Consider the following 25,719-nt stretch of genomic DNA (forward strand, 5'->3'; position numbering starts at 1 on the left):
CAAACCCAAGCCTCCGAAACTGTAACCGGAAAAGGCAGGGAGAAGCTTCCATGGGGCCTCTCTAGGAATTTCCTGGGAGGAAACAGGGCCGGTAAAGGCGGGGAGAAGCCTCCGTGGGGCCTCTCTAGGAATCTCCTGGGAGGAAACAAGGCCTCAACCCTCCCTGTGGTTTCCCCAATTGCATGCATTATTTGCTTTACAATGATTCCTATGGGAAAAATTGCTTCTTTTTACAAAGTTTTCTATTTAAGAACCTGGTCATGGAACGAATTAAGTTCATAAGTAGAGGCACCACTGTATCTTTATAACTGTTTAACAACCATGGGTCATAAAATTGGGTGTGAGTCACTTAACTGCCTTGCTTAAACCATGGAAATTCTAGTCTCAATTGTTGTAATTTGAGGACTACCTGTACTCAGATGTGAAATACATGTGTATAATTTGGGCATCTACTTATTTGCTTTATTGAGAAAAACGTTTTAATTATTAGCATTTTCCCATTTTATGAGCACTTCTTGTAGTCTCAGTGAACAGGCTGTTCATTAGGTCGGGAACTTTCTGTACTTTTAGGAATGGAAAAAGGAATTGTTTGTTTGGATTCTAAGGAATATAAATGGCAAGATAAGCCAGAACAAAAGTCCAACCTGATAAGACAGAGCAAAGTGCTAAAGGTGTTAAATTTACTTCGATACATGGTTTTCGGAAATGGCTTTTTCACACGCACCATGATTTGAAATATAAATTTGGCTTGTAAATTAAGCATCTCGAAAAGTTTTGGGTTCAATTTTAGATGAATACTCTACAGTGCCAAATACGATGACATTGGAAACCTAATAGGGAGGCAAATAGCAAGGAGTGTAGGTTGTGTCATATTAATTGTAAGCAAAACAAACAAGCCCATAATTATGGCAATTATGCCTTATCATAAGTTACTTAATTGAGTCTGGTGATCTGGGGAATTGATGTTTAGAAAAAAAATCAATCTGTAAATGATGAAAATAATTTTCTATTCTAATTGTATTGTTTATTTAAAATCGGAATCTTTCTCATTAGTAATCTTTATAAACTGAGATTTTTGTCTAAATATCTCACTATCAGCTACTTTCTGCCAGTCTTTATGAACTTTAAATTTTAGTTAAAATGGTCTTGTACAATTAAAGGAATTTGGGGTGCGGGGAAATCAAGAAGGAGCCTTCTAAAATGTAAACAATGCTGTAACTTTTAATGTTATACAGTATTTTATTTATTAAATGTATAGTTCACTTTGTTAGGTTGGTAAATGTACATATGCCTACCTAATGGTATGCTTGAGAAGATATACGGTACTTCTTGACTGTAAGGTTTTGACTGAAGAATAACATTTAGATGTTACAAAAGCTGGATGAGTTTGTATTCTTCCTTAAAATAATTTAAACATTATGAAAGAATTCTCAAATAGTAATTGATTCGGGATTGAAATTTTAAATGTAAATCATTTAATATGTGTGCCTGTTCAGAACTGTTACATTTTAAAAATCCAAGGAAATGATAGAGAGTTTAATGTACTGATTTTCTTTAAAGTACAAAATCCATGTATGTAATTGATGGCAATTTTGTTTATGTATGGGCAGTACTTGACTTATGACTAGTTGTTTAATGACCATTTGAAGCTACAATGGGATTTTAAAAAGCTACTTATAACCTGTCTCCAAACTCCTGCACCATCACCACATCTGTGACCAGATTATTGCATTTTGGGCATTTGACAACTGACTTGTGTTGACACCCAGTTGCACATCCCAAGGTCACATAACTACAATAGGCAACTTTGAAAATGGCACTAGAAAATGGCAAAAAAGTTTGTATATGCTAAATTCAACTAAACAGCATATTGTTCAATTTTTATTAATTGGGTTTTACTTGCTCACCTGGACTCTCTGCTCCAGCTTAATATTGTCTGAAAACTCTGGAAAAATACATATCTGATTTATATTTTGTAATTTCAGAATTTGCCTCCTTGGACAACACAAGATTAGATTGGCACATGGCTTACTGCATCTCTTCTTCAAAGCTTCAAAATAACATTGGTAAGAACATTGGTATTTAATTATGATTATATTGTTATTTTGGTTAACTTAAATGATCTTTGTATCTTTTTTTGGCATACCTGTAAAATAATAGGGCAACTTATTTACTTGTGTTCTGTTTTGGTGTTTTCTGTATAATTCCCTAAACAACCTCACAACAGCATACATACATGGAGGTGTGCACGAGAGCGTGCTTGTGTAATTTGGCTCTGACCTTTGGGTACAGAGCCAAATTCTTGACTGTAAGGTCAAGAATGAAATGAAAGATCTGTGTTCTTTGGCTAATCTATGTTTTATTTAGAGGTGTATTATATTTGGACAGTTGATTTGCTCTTTTATTTTATTCTATACTCTTGTTTCTTTAAAATATTTGTACTCTTTCAAGAGTGATCTTTGGAGCAATTTACATCTAAAATTAAATTATAAAAATTCAAATGCCACTAGACTAGCCTATTCTTTAAAAAGTTATGAAAGTACTTGCATATTTCTTCTAACTAATCCATATATTTAGGTTTAATTAATTCTGGTACTGATGCATTGATGAATTTTCATCACTTCATAGCAACTATTTGTAAAGACAGGTTTAGTAGAATTGATCAAATTTATCCTGTTTCCCTCATTCAAAGACTAAAAGATATGTGATTTATTTATTGTTATATTAAGCTCAGAGACTAACACAGCAGTTCATGTCTTGACATTTGAACCAATAATTATGTCCAAAATCATAATATAAAGGATGGCAGAATTTGTGAGGATGGCAGTGTTCTTTTAAACATATCAACTCTTTCACACATAGGTTAATTATTCAAATAGATGAACTAATGAACTAATCATGAACTAATCAGATATTTATTTAATGGCATAGTTGGCTATGATGTTCCTCCCTAATGTAAGATTACCCATGTATTGGATCACGCTAGAGGCATCTTGTGTCTATCATTTTGTTTCTCCCACTAGGCAACCAAGCATCCCTAGGGCAGTGATGGCAAATCTTTTTTCCCTCGGTGCCGAAAATATGTGTGTGCACACTATTGCACTTGCGCGAGTGCCCACATCCATAATTCAATGCCGGGAGAGGGTGAAAACAGCTTCCCCCACCCCCCGGAGGCCCTCTGGAGGCCAGAAATGGCCTGTTTCCCAACTTCTGGTGGACCCAGTAGGCTTGTGTTTATTTGTTTATTCATTCATTCATTCATTCATTTATTAGATTTGTATGCCGCCCCTCTCCGTAGACTTTTGGCTTCCCTGGAGCTGGAGGAGGGTAGAAATACCCTTCCTCATTTCCCCGGAGTCTCTCTGGAAGCCAAAATGCCCTCCCAGAGCCTCTGTGCAAACCCCAAATCAGCTGGCTGGCACATACATGCACATTGGGGCTGAGCTAGGGCAACAACTCGCGTGCCAGCAGATATGGCTCCGGATGCCACCTGTAGCCGTTTGCCACCACTGCCCTAAGCTGTTTGCAAACAATAGGTGGAGATATATTCCTCTCCTTACAGGGATCTACTTCAGTTGATATTTGGATACTGCATATTGTTAACCCTTAAAAACATAAATCTCAAGAATAATAGTATGAGGTATGCATATTATCTTTATCCATTCCTTTTTTCCATACCCGGCCTGTGGAGAACAACTACAATGCTGATCCGGCCTTTGAAGAAACCCTGTTTCCCACCCCTGAGCTAGAGGGAACAATGTGCAATCTATCTGACATACACACCTATTCATGATGTATGTTAGATTGAGCCACAGTGGCACGGTGGTTAGAGTGCAGTAGTACAGGCTACTTCTGCTGACTGCCGGCTGCCTACAGTTTGGCAGTTCCGATCTCACCAGGCTCAAGGTTGACTCAGCCTTCCATCCTTCCGAGGTGGATAAAATGAGCACCTAAATTTTGGGGGGCAATATGCTGACTCTGTAAAAGCCACTTAGAGAGGGCTGTAAAGCACTGTTAAGCAGTATATAAGTCTAAGTGCTATTGCTATTGCCATCCCAAGAAACCTTCCACTGGCTAAAGGGTTTACCATAGTTTTTGCACTATAAGACACACACACACCCAAAAAAGTGGGTAGTAATGTCTGTGCATCTTATAGAGTGAACATTGCAGTGGAGGAAGAGGGTTGGTGTGGCAATGGTATTTGCTATCACATGTCATCACTGCTGCCATTAGCTGCTGGAGCTTTCACTTATGAGCAGCTATTGGATCAGCCTCCTGGAATACCGCCGATCAGCTGTTCTAGGTAGTAGGAATCATGCTGCCGCCGAATGCCGCCTGAAAATGGCAGCAGCAGAGATTGGTAGCGGTGTTGGTAAATGGCACCAAAAGCAGATTTCTTTTTCCCTTGTTATTCTCCTCTAAAGCTAATGTGCATCTTATAGTCTGGTGCCTCTTACAGTGTGAAAAATACAGTACTTGGTTTGTTTATATTGCCTTATACTGCTGTAGTTGAAAAGTAATATTAAGAAAATAATAATAATAAACTACTTCAGCATCCACTATATGGTATATAAATAGCTTGTATTTGTTAAGACAAAACAGATTAATAATTTTAAAAGCATTAGGAAATAAAGAAAGCGCTTTGCTTATTGGCAGGACTTCTTTTCTGGGAAGAAATTCTAATAATACTGTTCTATTGCTAAAGCATCCTTCTCTCTGCCCAATATCTGCCTCACCTTAGCTGCTGATTTACTGATTATGGTAATTAAAGTCGTCTCTGTGGTACTGAGACTTTATCCAGGAGGGCTTTGGTAGGGAGCTTACATGTCATATTAAACCTATCTGCTTGATTAAACTTTAATCCTTTCTATGTGGTGCCTTAAACATGATCAGAGACTCTTGCATGGTAAATACAGAATTCTCACCTGTTCTATATAGCATTTTCCAGAATCTGAAACCTATTATAGGTAAACTATAATATTAAATTCTACTTCAGGTTCACCTAAGGTAGCAGCTGCGTCTCATCTACTTAACTGTAGAAATAAATGATAACTGCCAAGATTAAGGAAGTATAAAGGTTTGGAGCAAGAAGGTGGCATGTATGTTCAGTTTTACCAGCCAAGTTAATGTGTCATGCAAAAATCTGTCAGCTTAGCTTGGGAAGTTATCAGAATTCAACAGTTTTAAAAATCTGAATGTTTTTTCAAGATTTGTGAGATAGTGTTGATTAAGCATTTATGTGCAGACATACATTTAAATGTAGTATGTTTCATTAGAACCGAACCGAACAGAATAGAATTCTTTATTGGCCAAGTGTGATTAGACACACAAGGAATTTGTCTTGGTGCATATGCTCTCAGTGTACATAAAAGAAAATATAGATTTGTCAAGAATCATGAGTACAACACTTAATGATTGTCATAGAGGTCAATTAAGCAATGAAAAAACAATCAATATTAATAAAAACCTTAGGATACTAGCAACAAGTCCTAAGTGGGAGGAAATGGGTGATAGAAATGATGAGAAAAAACTAGTAGAAATAGAAGTGCAGACTTAGTAAAAAGTTTGACAGTGTTGAACTCAGTAGAGTGATGGCGTTCGGAGAAAAACTGTTCTTGTGTCTAGTTGTCTTGGTGTGATCTTTTTAGGATTATTTTTATTTTTAGGATTATAGTCAGATACCTCTTTTTAGGATTATTTCTGTTGTAATATAGGGACTTCTACTATAAAGGTGAGATGCTGATCTTTTCTGGGAGTGCTATCCCATCCTAAATAGGGATTTATTTGAGATGAATATGTATTTATTAGAAGTTAAAACATATGTAATGTAGCATTATGGTTTGGTATAGAATGCTTAGAATCTAAACATTTTGTTGGCATATTTCTTCATTGTGGTTGTTTATACATGGAGTAGAATTGTTGCTTTCCTGACCTTGGACTATATGTAAAGAATCTGTTTATAACTATTAAGAGGTAAAAAAAAAAGGACAGAGTAGTTTCGATTGTAATTATTCCAGCTTTTAATTGCTTTTGAGGGAAAAATCTGATGATATGTGCTTGTGGTTGAAGTTTAATTTTACGTAATAGTTCTACTTTATTCAAAAAGTTTGTAAAAGGCCTAGATTATATCATCTTCCATTTTTTCTGGTAATCCTATCAAACCATAAAAAGAAAATTTTTATTGCTTTTAACATTTCTGCTTTTTTCCATAAAATTAGAAATTTATTTTTTTAAGCAGCAACATATACAGGCAAATTCCTTAGGAGGCTCTGATTTGAGGTATGACTTTCCATTCTATTAGTGGAAGATTTCCAAAAATTACATGAGAATAAAAGTACTGGTAGTTTTTTAGTGATCCCACTATAGCCATACACAAAAAGATAAAGTGAAAAGGCAAAAAGTAAAAGTAAATGGATTTCATATTTAAAAATGGAAATAAAGATCAGCTGAGAAAGGAGTGCATGGCAAAAAGAAAAGGAAAGAAAGTGATTAAAAAGTGACTTCAATTTATTTCAGTTTAGTGGAATACAAAGTATGACCTCACCTTTTTGTTTTACATTTCTGTAACAATAAAGTTACTGTAATCAAGTAATCTAAACCTAAGACCAAAGTTTCATTCTTTTCTGTTTTGAGCATAAAGTCCAGAAGCTGTTTCTAAGCAGAAATAGATTTCATATTTAGGTAAAAATGTAGAACATCTTACTTAGGTCATCTGACTGATTTCATTCTCAGTGGTCCTATGGTTTAAAATACCTTTGATGAACAGAACACATAATCTAGTGTTGCCACCTAACCAGAATTCCAAATGCACTGGAGCTGAATTTATAATGGTGATTCATGTATATTATTACTGCTTTATGTACGTTCTGCCGGCATGTTTCAACCGCCCGTAATTACAGGGTAATTAATCCAGGAGGACACACACCACACGATAAAAGGAAAACCCAAAAGTTTTTATCAACAGAAAAACAGAAACAGCTCCCTTTTTAAATGTCAAAGGGATTTTCTGGTACACACAAGGCACAGGTGGAATGCAATCCAATTGCTCACCCAATAACTGAGAAATTGAGTCCAATTCTAAAGTCCAGAGAGTCCACACACAATCTTGAACAGCACAAAAACCACGATCTTGACGAAACAATGAATCAGATAAACTGCCATGAGGCTAAAACACCAAGCTGCACTTTTATCTGTAGCACTAATTACAGCAGCCCCACCCAACCACAGGTGGCCTCATTTTCTCTTGTAATAATCCTTCAGTTGTTGTCTCCTATGCATCACTCTACGCATGCGTGGATGTGTCATTAATTGTTGTTCAGAATCCAGGGATGATACGGATGATTGATCTCCTCCTGGCCTGTCTGCCAAACTCCCCTCTTCCCTGTCACTCACGCTTCCTTGGTCAGAGGAGACAGATTCTACAGGAAGCAAAACAGGCCTGTGGCATGTGGATGTCTCCCCCACATCCACCTCCACATTGCTTGGGGCAGGAGCTGGGCCAGAGCTAACCACAACAATGTAATATGGTCCTGAATGAGGTGGGACTGGTAAGAGGTGGCATAATTTTACAAGTGACTATTGGCATGATGGGGTTGTGTGTCTTAGATGGGATCCCAGTTGATGTCCAGATCCGCTTTCCTTCTTTCATCCCAGCATTTTTTCAGACTTACGACCAGAATTGAGGCTAAAATTTCTGTTGTTAAGTGAGTTTATGACTTTTCTTGCCCCCATTAAGTGAATCACTGCAGTTGATGTCAGTAACCTGGTTGTTAAGTGAATCTGGCTTCCCTATTGCTTTGCTTGTCAGTAGATTGCAAAAGGGAATCATACACTGCAACCATCATAAGCCAAGCATCTAAATTTTGATCATGTGACCATGGGCATAGTGCAAAGATCGTAACTATGAAAAACAGTTATAAGCCACATTTTTCAGTGCTGTTGTAACTTTGAATGGTCACTAAATGAACTCTTGTAAGTCAAAGACCACCTATACTGACCTGTGACAATATCTCTGAAAGCCTAAGAAAAGGCAGATATTTTTTTAGATGCCCCACAGGAAATTATGTGATAGAGCAGTGATGGTAAATCTTTTTTTCCTCGGGTGCCGAAAGATCGTGTGCGTGTACTATTGCCCATGTGCGAGTGCCCACACCCATAATTCAATGCCTGGGGAGGGTGAAAACAGCTTCCCCTGCCCCCGGGGGCCTTCTGGAGGCCAGAAACAGCCGGTTTCCCAACTTCTGGTGGGCCCAGTAGGCTTGTGTTTCACCTTCCCCAGGCTCCAAAGGTTTTCCTGGAGCTGGGGGAGGCTAAAAACACCCTCCACCCACCCCTGAGTCCCTCTGGAAGCCAAAAACACCCTCCCAGAGCATCTGCGAGGGCCAAAAATCAGCTGGCTCTTGAGCATTGTTGTGTGTCTCCATTTACAAGTTTAGGATTCTCAGAAGATGCCATAAGCCAATCAGTGCTTATCTTCTATCTCTCTGGCTTACCAACAGGAGCGTGCGCAAGAGTTTCCCAGTAGCTTCCGTCTGACTTTGTGTTCAGGAATTATATCAAAACATTTTTGTAAAAATCAAAACAAAGCCAACACTGCTGTCTCCCTTTCGACCTTATCCATATTTTGTTCTGGATCTATTTCAATGTGCATTTACCTGTTGTTGTTTTTTTAAGGGAATCTGAAAGCTTGCTTTAGACTAGAGGAAGTTGTGTATTGCTCTCCTATATCTCCTATACCTTTCTTCTATTCCTATATCTCTTCTTCTATTCTTTCATTGTTATGTTCTATTACTATACCTTCTTTTCTATTATTTCTTAGATATATTTTACTATGAGTATCTCCTCTATAACCTTCATCATGTATTTTACTATGTGTATATAGATATATACCCACTAAAACCCCCAGTGTGTATTGGACAAAATAAATAAATAAATAAGAATAAATAAAAAAGAAAGACATTTTAAAAATGTAGGGGGGGGGGGACTCAATTGACCTCCCCACCCAATCCTTCCCACTCATCTAGTACAGTTAACTCTTGTTTTTAAAAAGCTTCTGTAATTGTGTGTGTGTGTGGGGGAACCTGGTAAAGTGTCAGCAGCGTTGCAACCAGGAGTTTTGCAAGCGCTGCAACCAGAGAAGCTGGATCCAGGGAGTGATCTGCGATAAGCTCTGAGCAATCCATACGGGAAGAGAGAAACGCCTAAGGAATAAGACAGCGACTAGGGAACAGGGAGAAGGGCGTATTTAATCGCGGCTGCTGTAATGGTTAACTTGAAGCCCGGAAGACAGGAGGTGTGGAGTAGGACAAGAAATCTTTCCAGAAAGAAAATAGCCTGATCTTCTTGGAAACTTTGTCATTCGAAAGAAAAATATTCTCGAAACCGGCTTTGTTGTTATTTCCAATGAACTGAAGGTCAGAAATAAATTGATTCAGCTTCCTTTTTAAAAAAACCCAAACCCTAATGTTTAAATTATTGGAAAAATCAGGGCTCTGTTGTTTCTAACGGAGGAAGGAGCACTGGATAGCTCTCAGTGTTCCATACCTGCTTTCTGTAATTTGGAGAAATAAGGAATCCTAGAGCAGCTAAAGAGATTTAAAAAGGAAAAAACAACTGCGAGATTTTCTGTGATATGGAAGGGATCCCTTTCTTTAATTAAGGGGCTAGGAAGAATATTGCTTTGAAGTAAACTGTCACTGCTGACACAAAAGGCAGAATTTTACTCTGTGTGCCTGCATTTAATGTTTAGCTATGACTGGAGAGGCGGAAGGAATGTGCAAAGAAGTTTATTTTATTGATTTTATATATGATATATGATTTTATTATTATAGCACTATTACTAATTTTCCCCCTCCTTGAAACGATGCCAAATGGTATCAAGTTCAAAGTTTGGGATCTGTTAGATTTGCAGCACATACCAAGAATTGGATATGGAATAGAACGCTGGTATATGTGAAAAACAGTATATATATATTGACAAGAGCCTTGCTTTGCAAGATATGCTTGTTAAAACGGGTTGTAACATGGCTTGCAGTTTTAATGAATGACTAATGCATTTAGGATTCTTTGTAAAATGTTGCAAAATGTTAACAGATGTTGTGATCTATTGAAGTGTTTATGGGCACAACTTTGCTCCCTCCCCCCTTTACTTAATGAGTAATTCCTGGCATTAAATGGAGACAAAGCTTCAGAAGTAATTTGATTTATTTGGAAGTTTCACAGGCTCTAATAACAATTGCTCTGAAATTTATTTGCTGTCTTCAAAGACAAATTAGTCAAAATGCATGACCATTTTTTAGATAGGGTAAAAACAATTTTTATAGTATGATCATTGCTGCTGATAATATGCATTTGGAATGATTTTTCAAAATTGAGCCCATTTAAGTCATAAGAAACATAGGAAACTTCTGTACAGAATAATAATAATAATAATAATAATAATAATAATAATAATAATAATAATAATAATAAATAATTTATTGGATTTGTATGCTGCCCCTCTCCGTAGAGGGGCTGCATACAAATGTTCTTATGTATTTGTGAAAATGTCTCCCCCACAACGAGCATCTTTATTTTATAATGATGTTTATTGAATGGGTGAATAAAAGCCCAGGAGATTCTTATCTGGAATCCAACCTGAGCATAACAGAACCAGATTAATGTCCTCAGAAGCAATGCTAGAAAAGAAATTAGCAATTGGCAGGTGGGGCTTTTTGCCATGCCTCTGAGTCACCTGACAGTTATTCTTATCAGAATGTAAATTGCCTGTCCAGTGGGATCAAGCAGTCATTCACCGAATGCACAGTTCAAAAGAGGTGTGCCTAAGTCCCGTGCCTAACTGCAGGTAAGTTTTTAATCTTGTTTCTACTTTAACTCAAATCAGCCTCCAATATAAACCTTTAATAACAGAAAGTGAAGGTTGATTTTAATGTTTCTCAAATGATTGTAGCGTAATTATTATTATTATTGTTATTACTATTACTATTATTATTATTATTATTTATTAGATTTGTATGCCGCCCCTCTCCGTAGACTCGGGGCGGCTCACAGCAATGATAAAAACAATATATAATGACAAATCTAATAGTTAAACTCTAAAATAACAATAATACATTTTAAAAAGTCTAAAAACAAGGAGCCCCAATATATAAAAAACATACATACAGTCATATCATACACAGAAAACTACTAGTTGAAGCGATTAACTTTCTCATTGAATGTTAATGTTTGAAAATAGGGATAAACATAATTTTTACCATACTTTTTCTTCTTAAAAGTTTGCTTCTTCTAGTCTAGTAGGGCACATTGTTTTTGTGTACCTTCATGTCAGTTTTTAAGTCCTGGAGAGAGGTTCTTTTAGGAAGGCTTTTCTGATGTGGTTTGCCTTTGCCACCTTCCTAGGGCTGAGAGAGAGTGACTGGCCCAAGTCACCCATCTGGCTTCATGCCTAGAACAGAACTGGAGCTCATGGGAGGTTGTTTGTTTGTTTCTAGCTTGATGCCTTAACTACTACACCATACTGTCTAATAGGGACTGCTGTCAAGAAAATAAATGTTCTTGGCAAAAAGTGAAGAATGCCTGCAACTATGACTGAGTGCACAAAGTTCAACATTATTGTTAACTTGTTGTTTTGTTCTGTTTCTAAGAAAAAGGGAAATACTTTAAATATTTAAATTAGGAAGTCAGTGTCCATCAGTTGGGTTCCTAAGTGATGTAGGAAGAACAATCTTAATTCTAAGCACACATGGGAATCTTTTGTCCTTCAATGCAGGTCCGGAATCTGTTAGAGAGGGACGGACATGGCAAGTTTTTAGTCCAAAATACACAAAATTTGCATGTTTTCCTCCAACTAGGTTACATTGGGAATTTTTAACATTTCTTTTTAAATGACTGTTAAGCAAAATGACATTATAATTTGCAATGCAACAACCAAACAAATTTCAATAGGAATAATGCAGCATCATTAAATTGATGAATGTTCCAAAGCTAACATTAGAACGAAGAGTGTACAGTACATTATTCCAAAATTTCTATTTATAATAAGCATAGTGTAAATGCAAAATTTCAGATTGTGATTAATAAATTGGCTATGTTTTAAATGCAGCAAAGCCTCTTGAAAAAACTTTCCATTAAATAGGACATTTCATGACCACAAGACAATAAGCATATGTGATACATGTAGTAGCTGTAAATATTTGCAATGACACTGGTTTGAAGAAAGGCTTTTGCTTTGAAATATTTTGCAACAAAAAGAGTTCTAAATGTGGATGGCATGTGTAACTATAGAAGAGCCTTCTGGGGTATAGGAGCTGAAGTCCAAATTTGATTTAGTCCTTCCATACTGCTAAAGTGAAGCACTGAATTGCATATAAATAGAGATACAGCCGAAAAGCAGCACCTACTATTAACTGAGTCAGCAGAGCATATTGATTCTATCTAATGCAAACGTTTTGGGAAAAATAGTCTTATAAATGTTAGTTTCTTGTGTTCTTCCCATTTCATTCCCTTGTCATATTACACTATAAGCCTGGCATGCCTTTTTTATGTTTGAAATCTCTAAGAGGTAATTTCTGCCTTAGACCTCAGCTTAATGTTTTTCCTTTAGATTATTATTTTTTCTATTGTAATGTTTTTTCCCTTATTCTTAATTGAGCTTTGCTGTAGATTGCTTTGTGATTTCTGGATGAAGAGCATTATATAAATGTAATAAAATATACATATAAAATAATAAAGACACTATCATTGCCTTATACATTTTAATATGTATCCATTCTGATTTTAATTCAGAATTAATTGCACGATGTTCTTCAACATAGATGCCTCCGTAATATAAGAAAATATATAAGGTTATAGGTATTTTTTGTTTAGCACCTGCCTCATTTAGCAACCATTTGCATGTACAAAGATTTTGGAAAAGTAATTTCACAATAAATGTTTTCATTTACGATTCCATTCTATTTCCATTTGATTAGGGTGGTCCAGTTGCAAATATTTATTTATTTATTTATTTGATTTGATTTGATTTGATTTGATTTGATTTGTATGCCGCCCCTCTCCGTAGACTCGGGGCGGCTCACATTACAATAAAAACAATTCCTGACAAATCTAATAATTTACAATTTTAAATTTAAAATAGTTAAAAAAAACCATTTTTAAGCAGACATACCTACAAACATACCATACATAAATTATATAGGCCCAGGGGAGATATCTCAGTTCCCCCATGCCTGACGACAAAGGTGGGTTTTAAGGAGTTTGCGTAAGGCAAGGAGGGTAGGGGCAGTTCTAATCTCTGGGGGGAGCTGGTTCCAGAGAGTCGGGGCCGCCACAGAGAAGGCTCTTCCCCTGGGGCCCGCCAACCGACATTGTTTTGTTGACGGGACCCGGAGAAGGCCCACTCTGTGGGACCTAATCGGTCGCTGGGATTCGTGCAGCAGAAGGCGGTCTCGGAGATATAATGACAGTTCTGGTCTTGGTGATAAAAACAAGATGAGTGTACCTTCACAAATAATACTTCTTTTCTTGCCAGTTTCAAACTACTGAAAAGTTGCCACTCTAGTCTTAATCAGAATCTGGAAGGGTGAAAACCACGGAAGAGTGCAGATGAGGTGGTTGAATTTCACAGTTGGGTTTCCAGTTTTGGTGTAGCAAAATTGGTACTAAAGGAAGCATAAGTGCTAGAATCTAGAATTGCTTGCTACTATATAAGATAATGTGATTCCAAGATGCTGATGCAGTTCTTTGCATAGAATTTGGAAGGTATGTTATCAGTCTTTTCCTTTTTAGGAGATTCTATGAAAATAAATAATAACAGAGAAATAAGTTGTCAAGAGTTCGCAATAAATCTCAGGTCTTTAGAAACTGAGCCCTACAGTCAGTACTCTAATTAAATTACAGCAGCAGATTTTTACACTCCTCAAGGCTAAATGGGTTATTTTACAAAAAAAAAAGTGGAAGATTTGCCTACTTAGAAATCAAGCCTAGGTCTTTTCCTCCCACCCTGGCAAATCAAAGGACCTTTGATCTTTTTTTTTTCTGGCTTTAAGAGTCACAGACACGTGTTCCATGTTTACATAACAATTCTACCAGGCTTCACTTGGTTCTTACTTTATGAGGTTCGGCTCTTACAGGGTTGGGAGAAATATCGACAGTAGAAGACAAAGATTTGAAATTCATTCCCTTCTTCAAAATTGCATAACTAAGGCATGGTAAAATAAAATAAAAAAATTCTCTGGAGTGCCTAGAAATCTTCAATAAACTGAAATTATCTATTTGTCTGTGTAAATTATACAAAAAAGCAAGCCGTTTATTGATTCCCAAAGTATTTGGTAAACCTTTGTTTTGTTGTCAAAATAGGCTGCAGTTACGGTATATATTAGAATGGGGTGACAAAATCGCAGGCCCTCAGCCTGGATGCACCAAGTGCTAGCCACACACACACATTCCCCGCTCTTTTAGCAAAGGGAAAAAACATGATACTGTATATAACGTGACAATGCAAGTATGACACCCTTGCATTAGATGAACAATTCACTTGTTGATAATTGAGGAATTTAGAATGTCAAAACTTCTATATTTTGACTGAGAAAGAAAAGAACAAAATTTATAATGCATTCTATTTCCCATTGAGAGGTGCACAAGGTGTGTATCCTGTAAACTGTACAGTATATCTATATATGTTGGAACAAATAGATAGGAGTGTTACTGTGCATATTCCTAGTAAAATGTTGCATGTGCCTTCTATCAGGCTAGTTCTTTTTCTATTTTCTAAATGTATTTTTATGGGTAAACAGGCCTACATTTTTAATTTGGGTTCATGTGTCATCTTCATTTTGTATTCCAGTGCACATCTGAATTGCAGCTACATGTAGAAAAATGCATTGTTATGGTGGGGGTGGGGCAATCCTTGGTTGCATGATGCTTTATTAAGTGACATTGTACAAAAACAAATACAACATTTATGCTGCAGTCTTGGGAACAAAATAGCAAAGATAAAATCGCAACCCTGAATATGAAAGTAGGCAGAAGCACTTGTAAGGACAGTTGAGAATTAAAGACTTGGAAATGTAAGGCAAGTTAGGATCATTCAATTTTATATTTAAAAAAATGAATGGAGCTGAAGAGCTGAGAACGTTTTTGTTATGTTGAGTCATCAGTAGAAGAACTTAGTAGTTCTCCATAAATCTGGGTTTGCAATATTTTCTGAAATAATAATGCCTGATAAACAGTAACGTGAGCTATAGTTTCATTAAAATAATGTCCAGAATGCAATCACTCATGGTGTTGTATCTCTAGAAAAAAAAAACCTTGCATACAATGGTCTTCTGCATATGACCGCCTCATCCTAAAAGTCTTAACCTATTTTGGATTTAAGGAGTTTAAAACTGGTGGCCTTTAGCAGCAACTAAGTTGGTTTCATTAATTTTCAGGGCAATTGGATCTGGTAAAAAAATCTTGAAATTGGAAATTTAGGAGCACTGTTATTGTACAGAAGTGTGCATACTACTTTATATCTTCTACCTTGTTCAGAAGCATATGCTAGTAAAAAAAAGACACATCTGTCCTGTATTTTTTATTCTACCTTTATTATTTTTATAAATAACTGAAGGCAGTGAACAATATTTAATTCTTCTTTCTCCTCCTATTTCCCTTCAACAGCAACCCTTCATATGAATTGGGCTGAGAAAAAGTGGTCAGCTTCCATACCTAAGGCAGGACTAGAACTCACAGTTCTCATGGTCTCTAAACTGATGCTTATACCATTACAGCAAATTAGTCAGTTTCATCTTTTTAATCCCCAAATCATCTCAATCTCTATGACTTCTATCCAGATTGTCACAAAAAGGAGCAGAATTTTTTATGCACTTGGATATTTTTATATGCAAGATTTCTGATTGTATTGGGAATTCTACTTGGTGTGTGTTAGTATGGACCAGTGAACGGAGTATTTTATTGCCCAGTAGAATTAATAAAGGAGAATATTTGAAGCTCGGGGTTGAAATGAGGGGTCCTTGGTGCTCTCTGAGCTTGGCTGTTTTCTCACAGATATTTCATTACCCAAACTAGGTAACATCAGTGCTAGTCCATCATCTGTAGCATTGATGTTATTACCTAGTTTGGGTAATGAAACGCTTTATTAATTCTAATGGGAAATAAAATGCCCCATTCCCTGGTTCATACTTTGACATTTAAATAATTAAGAATTAGGAACAAGGAGGCTGGGCTATGGTTGCTGTAGGAGTATCAGGGCTGTGGAAGGTAGTCAGGCGCCTAACATACACTAGAGTCTCAGTTCAGACATGGTATCAGTTCTTGAAATTATTTTCAATATAAGGAAAAGTATTTTGATCAGTCAGCATGTTAATGCAGCTTACTGATAGTGCACTCAGTACATAGGCATCATATATCACTTCTAGCTACAGAAGAGTCAGTAATGGATCATGCAGATGATTAATTGGTCAAATTATAGGATACAGTTACCAAAAAAGTGGTTACAGAATGTTACTGCACAGGTCTTGCAGCTCAAATGTACAGGTATAGCTAATTTCTGAAGAGTGGTCTCTCTTGAGTTACCTTTCTGTTTTTGTCCCTGAAGGTTTACAAGTGTCCTATGATATCAGTGAGAGGCTGATCTTTATTTTAGGGGTTATTATTTTTTTTAACAAGGTGCATTAAATTTACCTGCTTGAAAGGCTTATTTAAAACAAAGAACAAGAGTACCCCTGAGAAGTGATTTAACGATACAATCTTAGTGGCTTCGGAAAATTCACAGAAACAGAGTTGGAGGGAATTACAGATTGCTCATTCCGGTTGTGAAAGCATCAAAAGGAGATGAACCTTTTGTTAATCTAAATCAGGATTGTCAAACTCGTGGCCTGCGGACCGGATGCGTCACATGATGGACATCCCCAAGCCTAGTTTAATGAAGAGGGGAAAAGTTCCGATATGTCATGTGATGCTGCTGTGATGATATGAGTTTGACACCCCTGATCCAAACTGTTGATAAACATCCTAATAGGGTTTTTTGCTGGATATTACTTGCCTAGATCATCTCCCTTCCTCTCTTTTTTTTTGTATTTTTTCTATTTTATTTAATTAGATTTTGCTATTTCTATAGCACCTGTTAAGTATTTGGTCTAATTGGAAAAAAACCCACCATGTCAGCATTAGATTAAAAGACACTTGTGTATTTCTGCCTTCACACAGAGATAAGGTGCCTTATCGCGGTCTCATCAGATGTTCAGCATGCCACTGTATAGTCCACATACACCCTATTTTTACATTAATTTGTAGATATACTATATGTAAAATAATGAATCTTGGTTCTTTTGCTTCTCTTGGATCTGAGATTCTTTGGTCAAATGTGTAGACCTCAAGTTATAGTGATCTGCAGTAGTGGATTCTAACTAACAAGGCAGGAGATAAGCTTTCTAATACTGTACTTATATAGACTGAAGCTTGGATCAGGTATGTCACTCAACTGGGATTTTGAAGAGGTATAAAATGTTTCATTGAATTTAACTGTTCTGTACTGTACTGAAGGCAAATCATGTCAGACTAATCTCATTGATTTCTTTGACTATGTCACAAAGGTGTTGGATGAAGGTGGTGCCGTGGATATTGCCTATCTGGACTTCAGCAAAGTCTTTGATACAGTTCCACATAAAGAGCTGATAGATAAATTAGTGAAGATTGGACTTAATCCCTGGATAGTTCAGTGGATTTGCAGCTGGCTGAAGCGTAGACATCAGAGAGTTATTGTTAATGGCGAGTATTCTGAGCAGAGACAAGTTACAAGCGGTGTGCCACAAGGGTCTATTCTGGGTCCTATTCTTTTTAATACGTTTGTGAGTGACATAGGGGAAGGTTTGGTAGGGAAGGTTTGCCTATTTGCCGATGACTCTAAAGTGTGCAATAGGGTTGATATTCCTGGAGGCATCTGTAATATAATAAATGATTTAGCTTTACTAGATAAATGATCAAAGCAATGGAAACTGCAGTTTAATATTTCCAAATGTAAAATAATGCACTTGGGGAAAAGGAATCCTCAATCAGGGTATTGTATTTGTGTTAGCAAATACTTCAGAAGAGAAGGATTTAGGGGTAGTGATTTCTGACAGTCTCAAAATGGGTAAGCAGTGTGGTCGGGCAGTAGGAAAAGCAAGTAGGATGCTTGGCTGCATAGCTAGAGGTATAACAAGCAGGAAGAGGGAGATTGTGATCCCGCTATATAGAGCGCTGGTGAGACCACATTTGGAATACTGTGTTCAGTTCTGGAAACCTCACCTACAAAAAGATATTGACAAAATTGAATGGGTCCAAAGACGGCTACAAGAATGGTGGAAGGTCTTAAGCATAAAACGTATCAGGAAAGACTTAATGAACTCAATCTGTATAGTCTGGAGGACAGAAGGAAAAGGGGGGACATGATCGAAACATTTAAATATGTCAAAGGGTTAAATAAGGTTCAGGAGGGAAGTGTTTTTAATAGGAAAGTGAACATAAGAGCAAGGGGACACAATCTGAAGTTAGTTGGGGGAAAGATCAAAAGCAACATGAGAAAATATTATTTTACTGAAAGAGTAGTAGATCCTTCGAACAAACTTCCAGCAGATGTGGTTGGTAAATCCACAGTAACTGAATTTAAACATATATCCATCCTAAGATAAAATACAAAAAATTGTATAAGGGCAGACTAGATAGATCAAGAGGTCTTTTTCTGCCGTCAGTCTTCTATGTTTCTATGTTTCTGTATTTATTTTCAGCTATATCAACTGAAGGCTAATATGGTACAGCTAATCAACAGGGTTATAAGATGGTAGTGACTCAGTATGGAAATTATATTGGAAAAGGAAAAAGCACTGCTATTCCAGAGAGGGCCAAAAAGCAACTTGCAGAAATAATGCATTTAGTGATTGGAAATCAAATATTTTATTTTTTTGTTGCCATTGAAATTACTTCTTTTTCTTAGTTCATTTTACCTAGAGTTCTAAAACATTTACATATATATTAATGCCTGGAACTATTAAAGGTCAAACCTTATGTTACATTTTAATCTGAAAATAGATTTGTAGATTTTAAATATTCTACTGAAAATCCATATTTTTCTACAGTAATTGTTCATTTTTATCTCAAGGGGTGAAAATAGTATTACAGAGCTTTGTGTAGTCTCAGGGAAACTATTCATACCTCTGCCCTATATAGAGGGTAAATAGAGGGATTTACCAGATTGTTACTCAGAATTTGTTTATTTGCTGTCAGCTTTGATTCTTTAGACTTTGACTGCTGGTAGCTGTTTTGAAGAGAGCATCCAACCGAGAGCAATTTTAGCTCACAATATGTCATCATATTGCCTGCATAAAACCCTCAGGAAAAATCTTCTGTTTAGTTTTCAAATGAAATCCATTTGTAATAAAATTTTAGGAGGCATTTTTGGCCCTTGTTAATTATAACTGTAGTTTTGTGCAACAGTTGCAAGCCAGGTTTTTTATTTCTGGTTGCAGATAAGTGTGTTGGATGGGATAAACCCAAGGGTATATATGTATGTATGTATGTATGTATGTATGTATGTATGTATGTATGTATGTATGTTTATTTGTTTATTTATTTATTTATTTGTTTGTTTGTTTGTTTGGATTTTTATGCCACGCCTCTTCGAGGACTCGGTGCAGCTCACAGCATATATAAAAACAGAACAATAATGTAAATCCAATTTAGTGCAAGGCAAAGTGGATGCAAGATTGACAAGAAAAAGGAAGAGAATGGAACACATGCAACAAGGGTGGAAAAGCAACTGTAGTGAGGAAATGGCAATAAAAATAACATGCACATGCAAATTAGTGCCTGAGTTGTGGAATAAACAGCCCAGGGAAAGGCATGAAGATTAGATCATCTCTGTTGTCAAACATTCTTTCTTTGCCCTACAAATGTCTTTTAACGTAGAAGAAAGTCACTGGGGATCTCTGATAAATCTAGCATAGAAATCTTGCTGCACAAGCTTGAGATTTGTATGATATTAATCATCTATGCATGCAATGATTAATATCTAATATTGAATTAATATTAATATATAATTTGCATTGAAATTTATTACATCTTTTCTTCTTTGTTAATAGAGTAGAAATCTTTCATTTTCTGTCTCTTTATTTCCCTATATTTTCAGAGTGTGATAACCTGTTGCTAATTAACATTGTACATTTCCAAGTCACAGTTCTTGAATTGGTAACTTCTGCCTATCAGTGGGTATATATTTACAGCAATATCTAGGTTAGCAGGTTAAAAATAGGCAATTACTTTGCACTGTACGTATTTTGGAACTAAGGCCAGAATGGAAGGCACTGCATGCCTCTATTGCTCTGTCTGTATAACAGAACGTACTATTCCCAAGATCTGTTCTGTCTTGTTCACTCAGCACCCTAACTACATTCTTTATAAAATATATAGTTACTGCTGCATGGTCCTTTTGTTGGGTATCTGTCTTCATTGCCTTCTATTTGTAGCTGTTTTTCTAGCATGCATTTGCACACCAACAAATGAGGTGGTAATTAATCTATCATGCAAAGAGCTGTAACCTGAAGCGTCTGTTCCCATCTCTGTTTCTGTGTCGTTCCTGTTCCTGTTGTGATAGTACTAATTTTTCAAAAATTTTAGCCTCAATATTAAGAGTACTGAAGACCCTGATTTTGTTCTTGTTAATTCATGTTACTGTCATCTACCTGATCAATGCTATCCCCATCCTCCATTGGTTGTACACTGGCTTAGTTCCAGGAATTAATTTCTCTATTTGGGACTCCTGGTAAACCAGAAATTGCCAAATGGATTTAAGTATCATGTGTTTTGCCCCCAATTTAGCATCTTTTTCTCCAAAATGCTTTCTATCTCATATCTGCTTATCAGTATTGGCTCAAAATTAAGCATTAAAGAGACTTGGCCATATTTTCAAACTTTTATATGTAATCAGTGTTTTGGTTCTTGATTTTCTGCTTCTATCAGAAAATATTTTTAATTCAGGTACATCCTGATAACAGTGATGCTGCAAAAAGAATTCCTTATTTATTTGTTTGTTTGTATATTATACAATTTTTCTTTACACACCTCTATCACATAATTAACAAGTCTGTGACATTATACATACAAATTAAATCAATAATCAGTACATTAAATATCTTCTATTTACAATCGTTCTAACTCTATGTACATACATTTATAATTCCTATTTCTATTGTCTATCCATTTATACCAATTCTCCCATACTGCATAGTATTCTGAATCATCCTTTTCCTTTAACTTTAATGTGAGTTTGTCCATTTCTGCACATTCAATTTTTTTTAAATCATTAGACCCTCTGGTGGGATACTGTCTCTTTTCTAACATTTCACAAAAACAATCCTTGCCATCGTTATTATATGTAATATGAGCCTGGGTGGCACAGCTGGTAGAGTGCTGTACTGCAGGCCACTGAAGCTGACTTGTAGATCTGAAGGTCAGCGGTTCAAATCTCATCACCGGCTCAAGGTTGACTCAGCCTTCCATCCTTCCGAGGTGGGTAAAGTGAGGACCCGGATTGTGGGGGCAATAGCCTAGCTCTGTTAAAAAAGTGCTATTGCTAACATGTTGTAAGCCACCCTGAGTCTAAGGAGAAGGGCAGCATAAAAATCAAACAAACAAACAAACAAATAAATAAACATCAAGTACAGTACTTTGATTTTCTGTTGTATTTTGCCCTAGCTATCCTCAAAAGAAAAAGTTCGGATTTGAATTCTATTTGACATTTAATTATATTATGCCGTCAATCTTGCATATTCTTCCAATATCTTTTTGCTTCAGGGCATAACCATCATGAATGAAAGAAGAGACCTTGTCCCTGTTTGCATTTCCAGCATTTTGGGTTAAGTTTGGGTTCATCTTAGCCAATCTAGCTGGCCCCAAATGCCAACGGTACAATATTTTATATTGATTTTAAGAATTCCTTTCTTGTGAATGGTGGAGCAGTCATAAATAACCACTGTTGCCTGATTCCCAGGATGTTTGGGCTATATTATAGTCACTTATGTAGACAAAGTCTAAGCATCTACCGCAGGGAGGCTTCAATCTTAGAAATACAGTATATGATTGTTGGTTTATCTTTAAATATTCTTTAACAATTCCACTGTCACTAGGATATCTCAGAGAAAGTTAACCTTTTACACTTATTAAAGGTATAAGAAAAAAATGGATATCACAGGCTATGCATTTTTATTTCGCTATTTAGTAAACATACATTGCTAAAAATTTATAGCTAGGGATCTGTGCCTGATCTGTATTGATTCTCCTTACCTAATCTTGCTCCTCAGAGCTCAGTTTTTTGTTGCTATGATGAGTGGGTTCAAAAAGTCACAATTCGATAATTGCTGGATTGTTGAAATCATAGTAAAACTGCAAGATGAAACACACAGTTCCAAGAAAGTTATGCACTCATATAGTCTAACATAGAATTGTATCAGAGATATGACATGCCTTTGTAAAACTTTAATAAAATCATGGTCTTCTATATGTGTCCAGTTCCACAGATATGTTCAAGCCAATCTTAGCAAAGCTATTTCTTCATTATGACTCTTCAGGTTTCTGCCCTGTCTTGTGTAAAACTGTTGTCTGTTTCTCACATGTACTATACTGCACAAAACCTACACACAATAAATTACTTATTATAGAACTTGGTGATCATTATTTTATAAAGATACAAAATTTATCCCCTTCCATTGTGCAGAGCTAGTATTATCCATGTACTGATGTCTTCATGTGCTTTAAACTTGTAATTAGGGTTTTGGATGGGAAATGAGGAGCTGAACCTCTTTGAGCCTTTTAACTGAGGATGGCATTCCGTAAAAAGCTGTTTTTGCTGAGGTTCAATTTGACTACAGAACCACAAATAAGCCATCTTTCCTCTGCCTAGTTTTGATTTCTTTGACATGAATTCCTCTGTGAGGAATCCATCTTGCGATCATATCTTTACAAAATAAATCTTAAAGGTGTGGGAAAGATTGAATTTGCTTTCTTAATGTTTGCCAGGGTATCCTTTTCAACTTTATTTCATATTCTAAAAACGTAGTTTGCTTGAGTATCGTTGGACTCTTTACAGAGGTCTTTTTGATGGATCCATATGAACCTCCAATAGTTATCACTTAGCCATAGCACTTAGACTTACAATACATGCCACTTTATAGTGCTTATATCCCTCTCTGTGTTGCATATTTACCATAAAAGGGAATAAATGTTCTGTCAAGAACCCCACTCTAGATATATAGATACAGATATAGAGATGTAACTATAGATTTAGATTAGATTAGAGTAGAATTCTTTATTGGCCAAGTATGATTGGACACCCAAGGAATTTGTCTTTGGTCCTTATGCTCCCAGTGTATATAAAATGAAAGATACATTTGTTAAGAATCAGAAGATATAACACTTAATGATTGTCATAGGGTACAAATAAGCAATCAAATCATAATAGGAAACAATATAAATTATAAAGATACAAGAACAAGTTACAGTCATAAGTGGGAGGAGAGGAGTGATAGGAACGATGAGAAGATTATTATTATTATTAATAATAATAATAATAATAATAATAATAATGCAGACAGTGAAAAGTTTGACAATATTGAGGGAATTATGTGTTTAGCAGTGTGATGGCGTTTGGGGAAAAACTGTTCTTGTGTCTAGTTGTTCTGATGTGCAGTGCTCTATAGCATCATGTTGAGGGTAGGAGTTGAAACAATTTATGTCCAGGATGTGAGGGGTCTGTAGATATTTTCACAGCCCTCTTTTTGACATGTCGTATACAGGTCCTCAATGGAAGGCAGGTTGGCAGCAATTGTTTTTTCTGCAGTTCTGATTATCCTCTGTAGTCTGGGTCTGTCTTGTTGAGTTGCAGAACCAAACCAGACAGTTATAGAAGTGTATAGATGTAGATATAGATATAATTGGATAGAAATTAGATACATAGATCAACATTTCCCTCTATTCTTTTACAATAGTATTCTTTACGCAAGTTCATGTCTCAGAGATAACAGCAAAATACAGCATGGCTTTTATCTACAGTAGGCAGGTAGTCACTTCTTATATCATTCAAGAAACTACTGTAACTATTTTGGTAGGAGTAAGGGCAGAGGGATTTAATAGTGACTTAAAATAGGACAAGTCAATTCAGCGTTTCCTGAACATATTGGGGGTAGTCTGTCTGCTCTTTTATCATGACATCATCTGCCTTCATGGGCATCATATGTAAAGCAAGTCTAATTTGGGAACCTCTGAAGACACCATACAGTCGTCTAGCTTGTGGGGATCAAACTCTCCCTATATTTTTTACTGTCTGCAAAATTATTTGGCAAAAGCCTTTATTCCCTTTACATGATCTGTGAAAATAAGCTGCTTTGTCTTGCGTGACTTATTAAAATATTTGAGTTTTGTTTTTTGGCTTATATCAATGTATCACAGTTAAAGGGGTATTTTCCATCTATTCTTGATAAGAAATAGGTAAAATCCTCTTATTAAATAATATCAAGGAAAATGCATGGATTTTCTCTCCTTTTACATGTAGAGATAGCATTATAGACACTGAAATACATACAAAAATAAAGTCTTGGACAGTTGTTCTTTTTAACAACTATTTTTTAACAACTTTTCCCATTAAGAAGCAATAATTTATTCTAAGTGCTATGTTTCTCTTTTTGTATTCCAGTATTATTTCAAATTGCAATTGAGAATTGTGTAACATAATTAAAAAAAGAACTTCCTAAATTATCCCTGGATTGTTAGAAAAAGAAAGCAAGGTTTCGCATTCTATCTTTAGCTGCATCCAGAAGTGTAGCTTTATCCTTTTCAGTAACATCGCCACCTTCTTAGGTCAAGGGAGTAAATTGTGACACACATACAATATCCCCCTGCCCAGAGAAAATTGCATTTATTTGCTTGTTTGTTTGTTTATTGGAATAAATAAATAAATGGAAGTCAATTTGTGACTGAAACTGAAAATTGAATAGGTATAGCATTCCAGACTTTGACAACTCTGTTTTTTTTTACAGTCATAGTTTTTTACAGTCAAGTTTAGAATGATTTATATTAAGTTTAAAGCAGCTGTTAGCTTGTGTGATATTGCGATTAAAACAAAAACAGTCATTTACAGGTAAAACGTACTACATATTATTTTGTATGCTTTACCTAGGCAAGCATTGCAGTTCTAAGTTATCCAAACTGAGAATTTTGAGCCTAGTAGCATAGGGAGTTCTATTGTGTTCAGGAGAGTGCAAGACTTTTCTTGTGAAATATTTCTGAACCCGTTCGATTGTACTGATGTCTGATTCATGGTGGGGATTCCAAACAGTTGGAACAATAGTCTGAAATAGTTCTAGCATAAGTTTTTATGAGCTCTAATTAGTAATGTATATATTTGACATCATAAAAAACACTCCGTGAAACACTGGTTGAAGGTATATAGTTATATTAAAGAGAACAAGACTCTCTTTTTGAAGTTCTATATAGCAGGAACGAGAGTCTGTTTGTCATAGTGGTTAAGCATTAGGCTGGACATTGTTAAAAACAAATGTTTTTTTCTCACAGTTTAAAGTGTTCCGTTATCAACTCAATGTAAAAATGATTAGCAAAGCAAAATCACATTTTGATCAAAGAAAAAGCGTAGTGGAAAACCTGATTTCTGGGATATGTTCCTTCAGCAGATAGAGG

The 25,719-nt window shown here is 36.0% G+C and overlaps 1 protein-coding gene across 5 annotated transcripts in view; it reads left to right on the forward strand.

Moving 5' to 3' along the window:
- Positions 1–25,719, forward strand: part of VDR (vitamin D receptor) — a 116,806-nt gene that overhangs the window by 12,933 nt on the left and 78,154 nt on the right. For 3 of the 5 annotated variants that reach the window (XM_070740741.1, XM_070740740.1, XM_070740743.1), the window contains exon 2: positions 1,986–2,066. In XM_070740741.1, coding sequence (XP_070596842.1) covers positions 2,024–2,066 — 43 coding nt within the window. In that variant the 5' untranslated portion in view covers positions 1,986–2,023. Of the gene's footprint in view, positions 1–1,985; positions 2,067–9,273; positions 9,414–10,787; positions 10,844–25,719 lie in introns of those variants that run through there. The other 2 variants (XM_070740744.1, XM_070740745.1) reach the window with 2 other exon arrangements.

This window comes from Erythrolamprus reginae, chromosome 2 (assembly GCF_031021105.1).
Source record: "Erythrolamprus reginae isolate rEryReg1 chromosome 2, rEryReg1.hap1, whole genome shotgun sequence".
Classification (NCBI taxonomy): Eukaryota; Metazoa; Chordata; class Lepidosauria; order Squamata; family Dipsadidae; genus Erythrolamprus; species Erythrolamprus reginae.